Source organism: Salmo salar, chromosome ssa18 (assembly GCF_905237065.1).
Source record: "Salmo salar chromosome ssa18, Ssal_v3.1, whole genome shotgun sequence".
NCBI lineage: Eukaryota > Metazoa > Chordata > Actinopteri > Salmoniformes > Salmonidae > Salmo > Salmo salar.
The window spans coordinates 73,219,262-73,227,968 of NC_059459.1; the positions used below are offsets into that span (position 1 = coordinate 73,219,262).

The following is an 8,707-nucleotide window of genomic DNA, read 5'->3' on the forward strand; positions in this document are numbered from 1 at the left end:
TCTTTCTCCTAACTCTTGTTCTGTCTCTCTCTCTCTCTCTCTCTCTCTCTCTCTCTCTCTCTCTCATTCACTCTCTCTCACTTTCTATCTCTCACTTCCTCTCTCTCTCCCTTTCTCTCTCTCTCTCACACACACACACACACACACACACACACACACACACACACACACACACACACACACACACACACACACACACACACACACACACACACACACACACACACACACACACACACACAACACACAATGTAGATCTACTATACAGAGAAATGGTGGGTTTTCTCTGCCTTCTCCTCTCTCTGACTGCTTTACAAGTGGAGGGTTTCAGTGGGGGAGGATCTTCCGTTGCTTCTCAGTGTGGCTCAATGCTACCTGGTAATTTTCATGGCAGCACAGGGCAGAGCTCTTCCTCACCATACACTGTCACTGTCAACCAGACCACCTACCAGCCAGGAGACACCATCCAAGGTGAGTCACCAAGATGGCTGAAACACACTATTAGGCTTACCCGATCCATGCTGTATTGGCTCAGACGAAGGAACGGAGTGGGAACAGTAATCTGTCTGGACATTTCTAATACACAACCCATTTCATTCCTTGAGGCCCCAGCATTTTTTTTTTTTTTTGTGAGAAAATGTAAATAAACATTTTAATAGGGCTTATTGTGTTACTTTTTGTTATTGTTTGTTATTTTTATTTTTAGTCTACTTAGTAAATATTTTCTTCTTCTTGAACTGCGCTGTTGGTTAAGGGCTTGTAAGTAAGCATGTCACGGTAAAGTTTACACTTGTTGTACTCGGCGCATGAGACAAATAAAGTTAGATTTTATTTGAGATAGACCATTTACCAGAATTGACCTTTGGCAGTCCGTCCCTGCTCAGATGTAAACTTTTCACATAGCATATTCCAGCACAGTTAGTGTGACAATATAAGATTGCTAAGAGGCAGGGAATCATGACTTAGTCCAAGGATATGTCGTCCAGCGTTTTAGCACTCAATTTCTCTTTCTTTCTCCATCTCTCCCTTTTTCAATGTCTCTCCATTTCACTCCCCCCCTTTCTCCCTCTCTCTCTTTCTCAGTGACTCTGTCAGGAACCTTCACCTATAAGGGGTTTCTTCTGGAGGCCCATGAGGAAGGACAGAACACAGCTGTGGGAACGTTCTCTCTCGGCAGTGGGACTGGGATCGTTCTTGTGCCTTGCAATAAGATCGCAGTGAGTAACAGTTAGGGTTGTAAAATTCCTGAAACTTTCCCAGTTGGAGGATTCCCACCCTGCTCATACCCTCCTGAATCATGAAATCCTCCAACTGGGATTTCTGGAAAACCTGGGACATTTTGGGAGAGTTTCTGGAATTTTGCAACCCTAGTTACCATACAGCACAGGACATTCTGGCCATAGTCTTCTGTTACCAATTTACCCACTGACTATTTGGATTATATTGACTCATCAATATGTCAAATGAAACTGACTTGAGCCCACTAATAGGAGAGTTTTTACTGGTCAGGCTACACAGTGAGGAAATACTCCTGCCCCGGATTATAATGAATAAAGATAATGAAATTACAGAGTTAGGGTTGCAAAAATTCCGGTAACTTCCCAAAATTACAAGCTTTTCCAGAAATCCTAGTTGGTGGATTCCAGATTTACTGCTTAAAACCTGGGTATTTTGGGCAAGTTAATGTAATTATTCAACCCTAAACAAGAGTTTGTTACCTTTACGTAATATAGCTAGAACCACCGATAAGCAATGATCAGTGCCTTACCTTACATGATTGTGTACCAAAGTGATTGTTCTCTATTGACAGGCTTTACCTGTTGTTTTACTGTTAGGCCTCTGGGGTGAGTCAAAGCAACAATCAGCCTAAATCATCAGTAACAGTCACCTGGACAGCACCAGCCTCAGCCTCCTTGGGCAACATCATAGTCAAGTGAGTCTGCTAGAGTTGAAAAATGATGGTAACTTTCCCAAATTATCAGGTTTTCCAGAAATCCTGTTTGGAAGATTCCGGATTTCCTGCTTATTTCCTCCTGAATTCATAAACCTTACAAACAGGTTTCCTGGAAAATGTGGGAATTTGGGGGAAATTACAGTACACAGAACACAGTTCTTTTTTACATTATTTTTCTGTTGGAATATTTTACAAAATGTTTGCAAAAGTGTAATGGATATTGAAACAATTACAGTAGTGTATATCCATTTGCAGGATGTTTTTTCACACAAGATTTATAACAATTTGATGCATTATGCTTCTAAATATTTGCTCTGGGTATGTAACGGCTGTCTGTGGAAAGAGTAGACCAAGGTGCAGCGGAGTTAGTCTTCATCTTGAGTTCTAATAAACGTAAGAACACTATACAACAAAACAAGAAAACCGACAGCCAAACAGTACTGTCAGGCTGGCGGGCGGCTCTGGTGGCTCTGGTCCAGGATTCACCAGGCTGGGGAGACATGGAGGCCTGGCCCTGGGCGCAGGCACAGGACAGCACAGGACAGGCGGGCGACTCTGGCGGCGACCGGCTGGCGGGCGGCTCAGGCGGCTCCGGACTGGCGGGCGGCTCTGGCGGGGCTGGGAGACGCCGGACAGGCGGGCGGCTCTGGCGGCTCCGGACAGGCGGGCGGCTCTGGCAGCTCCGGACAGGCTGGCGGCTCCGGACTGGCGGGCGGCTCTGGCGGCTCCGGACTGGCGGGCGGCTCTGGCGGCTCTGGCCCAGGACTCACCAGGCTGAGGAGACATGAAGGAGGCCTGGCTCTGGGCGCAGGCACTGGACTCACCAGGCTGGGGAGACCCACAGGAGGCCTGGTCCTGGGAGGAGGCACAGGATAGACCAGGCTGGAGAGACCCACAGGAGGCCTGATGCATGGTGCTGGTACTGGAAGTGCCAGTTCGGGGACACGCACCTCAGGGTTAGTGCGGGGAGCGGGAACAGGCTGAGTTGGACTTGGCTGCCGCACTGGAAGCCTGATGCGTGGTGCTGGAAGTGCCAGTTTGGATACACGCACCTCAGAGCTAGTGCGAGGAGCAGGAAGAGGACGAGTAGGACTGGGCTGACGCACTGGAGGCCTGGTGCGTGGGCCTGGTACTGTCTTTACCAGACGGCTAGCACGCACCTTACGACAAGTTTGAAGTACTAACTCAGGTGACATTATTTCTAGGACACGTTCTGCAGGGCGAATGCCGTGCCTAATACACCAACACAATAGCTCTCTCATATTCTTCTCCTCCAATTTACCCATCAACTCCAGTCTCTGCTTCGCTCCCCACCAATTTTACCCCGACTGGCTCTGGTTCCATCCTCGGATCCGCCGATCTGTCCATGTGCCCCCCCAAAAAAATGTATTGGGGGTGCCTCTCCGGTTGGAACGCTATCGGCGTTCCACTGTAATCTTCCCGGTCCTCCTTTGCCTTCTTCCATGGGCCCACTCTGGCTCTGATCTCCTCCCAGGTCCACGACTCCCGATAGTCCATATTATTATTCCGTCGCTCCTTGTGCTTCGCCTTCCTCCGCTGCTTGGTCCGTTGTTGGTGGGGGATTCTGTAACGGCTGTCTGTGGAAAGAGTAGACCAAGGTGCAGCGGAGTTAGTGTTCATCTTGAGTTTTAATAAACGTAAGAACACTATACAACAAAACAAGAAAACCGACAGCCAAACAGTGCTGTCAGGTGCAAGACACTAAACAGAAACAATCCCCCACCAAACCCAAAGGAAAAACAGGCTCCTTATGTGTGACTCCCAATCAGCAACAACGAACTACAGCTGTGCCTGATTGGGAGCCACACACGGCCCAAAACAAAGAAATACAAAAACATAAAAAAATTAACATAGAACGCCCACCCAATGTAACACCCTGGCCTAACCAAAATAAAGAACAAAAACCCCTCTCTATGGCCAGAGCTTTACAGGGTAACACATTTCCAGGAACTTTCTCAAACTGACTTTTTCCAGAAATCCCAGTTAGAGGATCTCCAGAATCAGGAGGGAATGAGCACAATCCTACAACCAAGGGAACGTTTCAGAAATGTTGCAACCATATGTGTAGGATACTTGTGCAGTCTAATATTGGTACTATTATCTGTCTTCCTCTTCAAGGACAACATTTATGCAGACCTCCAGTGTATTTTGGATTGCAGTGCCTAGCATGACAATAAACCGACTGTCCTCAGTTGGCAACACTACAAGTGCTCCAACCACAGCTCCTACTCCAACAACCACAGCTTCAAATACAACAACCATATGTGTAGGATACTTGTGCAGTCTAATATTGGTACTATTATCTGTCTTCCTCTTCAAGGACAACATTTATGCAGACCTCCAGTGTATTTTGGATTGCAGTGCCTAGCATGACAATAAACCGACTGTCCTCAGTTGGCAACACTACAAGTGCTCCAACCACAGCTCCTACTCCAACAACCACAGCTTCAAATACAACAACCACATCTACAGCTTCTACTCCAACCACCACAGATTCTAATACAACCACAACTACAACTTCTACTCCAACAACCACAGCTTCAAATACAACAACCACATCTACAGCTTCTACTCCAACAACCATAGCTCCTAATGCAACAACCACAACTGCAGCTTCTACTCCAACAACCACAGCTTCTAATGCGACAACCACAACTACAGCTTCTACTCCGACAACCACAGCTTCTAATGAGACAACCACAACTACAGCTTCTACTCCAACAACCACAGCTTCTAATACGACAACCACAACCACAGCTTCTACTCCAACAACCACAGCTTCTAATGCGACAACTACAGCTTCTACTCCAACAATCACAGCTTCAAATACAACAACCACAACTACAGCTTCTACTCCAACAACCACAGCTTCTAATGCGACAACTACAGCTTCTACTCCAACAACCACAGCTTCTAATGCGACAACCACAACTACAGCTTCTACTCCAACAACCACAGCTTCTAATGCGACAACCACAACTACAGCTTCTACTCCAACAACCACAGCTTCTAATATGACAACTACAGCTTCTACTCCAACAACCACAGCTTCAAATGCGACAACCACAACTACAGCTTCTACTCCAACAACCACAGATTCTAATGCGACAACCACAACTACAGCTTCTACTCCAACAACCAAAGCTTCTAATGCGACGACCACATCTACAGCTTCTACTCCAACAACCACAGCTTCTAATGCGACAACCACAACTACAGCTTCTACTCCAACAACCACAGCTTCTAATACGACAACTACAACCACAGCTTCTACTCCAACAATCACAGCTTCTAATGCGACAACTACAGCTTCTACTCCAACAACCACAGCTTCTAATGCGACAACCACAACTACAGCTTCTACTCCAACAACCACAGCTTCTAATGCGACGACCACAACTACAGCTTCTACTCCAACAACCACAGCTTCTAATGCGACAACCACAACTACAGCTTCTACTCCAACAACCACAGCTTCTAATACGACAACTACAACTGCAGCTTCTACTCCAACAACCACAGCTTCTAATGCGACAACTACAGCTTCTACTCCAACAACCACAGCTTCTAATGCGACAACCACAACTACAGCTTCTACTCCAACAACCACAGCTTCTAATATGACAACTACAGCTTCTACTCCAACAACCACAGCTTCAAATGCGACAACCACAACTACAGCTTCTACTCCAACAACCACAGCTTCTAATGCGACAACCACAACTACAGCTTCTACTCCAACAACCACAGCTTCTAATGCGACAACCACAACTACAGCTTCTACTCCAAAAACCACAGCTTCTAATATGACAACTACAGCTTCTACTCCAACAACCACAGCTTCAAATGCGACAACCACAACTACAGCTTCTACTCCAACAACCACAGCTTCTAATGCAACAACCACAACTACAGCTTCTACTCCAACAACCACAGCTTCTAATGCGACGACCACAACTACAGCTTCTACTCCAACAACCACAGCTTCTAATGCGACAACCACAACTACAGCTTCTACTCCAACAACCACAGCTTCTAATACGACAACTACAACCACAGCTTCTACTCCAACAACCACAGCTTCTAATGCGACAACTACAGCTTCTACTCCAACAACCACAGCTTCTAATGCGACAACCACAACTACAGCTTCTACTCCAACAACCACAGCTTCTAATATGACAACTACAGCTTCTACTCCAACATCACAGCTTCAAATCGACAACCACAACTACAGCTTCTACTCCAACAACCACATCTTCTAATGCAACAACCACAACTACAGCTTCTACTCCAACAAACACAGATTCAAAAACGACAACCACAACTACAGCTTCTACTCCAACAACCACAGCTTCTAATGCGACAACCACAACTACAGCTTCTACTCCAACAACCACAGCTTCTAATGTGACAACCACAACTACAGCTTCTACTCCAACAACCACAGCTTCTAATGCGACAACCACAACTACAGCTTCTACTCCAACAACCACAGCTTCAAATGCGACAACCACAACTACAGCTTCTACTCCAACAACAACAGATTCTAATGCAACAACAACAACTACAGCTTCTACTCCAACAACCGCAGCTTCTAATACAACAACCACAACTACAGCTTCTACTCCAACAACCACAGCTTCTAATGCGACAACTACAGCTTCTACTCCAACAACCACAGCTTCTAATACGACAACCACAACTACAGCTTCTACTCCAACAACCACAGCTTCAAATGCGACAACCACAACTACAACTTCTACTCCAACAACCACAGCTTCTAATGCGACAACCACAACTACAGCTTCTACTCCAACAACCACAGCTTCTAATGCGACAACCACAACTACAGCTTCTACTCCAACAACCACAGCTTCTAATGCGACAACCACAACTACAGCTTCTACTCCAACAACCACAGCTTCTAATATGACAACTACAGCTTCTACTCCAACAACCACAGCTTCAAATGCGACAACCACAACTACAGCTTCTACTCCAACAACCACAGCTTCTAATGCGACAACCACAACTACAGCTTCTACTCCAACAACCACAGCTTCTAATGCGACGACCACAACTACAGCTTCTACTCCAACAACCACAGCTTCTAATGCGACAACTACAGCTTCTACTCCAACAACCACAGCTTCTAATGCGACAACCACAACTACAGCGTCTACTCCAACAACCACAGCTTCTAATATGACAACTACAGCTTCTACTCCAACAACCACAGCTTCAAATGCGACAACCACAACTACAGCTTCTACTCCAACAACCACAGCTTCTAATGCGACAACCACAACTACAGCTTCTACTCCAACAACCACAGCTTCTAATGCGACGACCACAACTACAGCTTCTACTCCAACAACCACAGCTTCTAATGCGACAACTACAGCTTCTACTCCAACAACCACAGCTTCTAATGCGACAACCACAACTACAGCTTCTACTCCAACAACCACAGCTTCTAATATGACAACTACAGCTTCTACTCCAACAACCACAGCTTCAAATTGACAACCACAACTACAGCTTCTACTCCAACAACCACAGCTTCTAATGTGACGACCACAACTACAGCTTCTACTCCAACAACCACAGCTTCTAATGCAACAACCACAACTACAGCTTCTACTCCAACAAGCACAGCTTCTAATACGACAACCACAACCACAGCTTCTACTCCAACAACCACAGCTTCTAATGCAACAACTACAGCTTCTACTCCAACAATCACAGCTTCAAATACAACAACCACATCTACAACTTCTACTCCAACAACCACAGCTTCTAATACGACAACCACAACTACAGCTTCTACTCCAACAACCACAGCTTCAAATGCGACAACCACAACTACAACTTCTACTCCAACAACCACAGCTTCTAATGCGACAACCACAACTACAGCTTCTACTCCAACAACCACAGCTTCTAATGCGACAACCACAACTACAGCTGCTACTCCAACAACCACAGCTTCTAATATGACAACTACAGCTTCTACTCCAACAACCACAGCTTCAAATGCGACAACCACAACTACAGCTTCTACTCCAACAACCACATCTTCTAATGCAACAACCACAACTACAGCTTCTACTCCAACAAACACAGATTCAAATGCGACAACCACAACTACAGCTTCTACTCCAACAACCACAGCTTCTAATGCGACAACCACAACTACAGCTTCTACTCCAACAACCACAGCTTCTAATGTGACAACCACAACTACAGCTTCAACTCCAACAACCACAGCTTCTAATGCGACAACCACAACTACAGCTTGTACTCCAACAACCACAGCTTCAAATGCGACAACCACAACTACAGCTTCTACTCCAACAACAACAGATTCTAATGCAACAACAACAACTACAGCTTCTACTCCAACAACCACAGCTTCTAATACAACAACCACAACTACAGCTTCTACTCCAACAACCACAGCTTCTAATGCGACAACTACAGCTTCTACTCCAAAAACCACAGCTTCTAATACGACAACCACAACTACAGCTTATACTCCAACAACCACAGCTTCAAATGCGACAACCACAACTACAACTTCTACTCCAACAACCACAGCTTCTAATGCGACAACCACAACTACAGCTTCTACTCCAACAACCACAGCTTCTAATGCGACAACCACAACTACAGCTTCTACTCCAACAACCACAGCTTCTAATGCGACAACCACAACTACAGCTTCTA

The 8,707-nt window shown here is 45.8% G+C and overlaps 1 protein-coding gene across 1 annotated transcript; it reads left to right on the forward strand.

Moving 5' to 3' along the window:
- The first annotated feature begins 353 nt into the window (after window positions 1–353).
- On the forward strand, window positions 354–1,937 carry LOC123728669 (putative ferric-chelate reductase 1). The gene is made up of 3 exons (XM_045700606.1): window positions 354–471; window positions 1,084–1,217; window positions 1,836–1,937. Exons 1-3 carry the CDS (start codon window positions 369–371, stop codon window positions 1,935–1,937), a joined length of 339 nt encoding a protein of 112 aa, XP_045556562.1. The 5' UTR covers window positions 354–368.
- The last annotated feature ends 6,770 nt before the right edge of the window (window positions 1,938–8,707 follow it).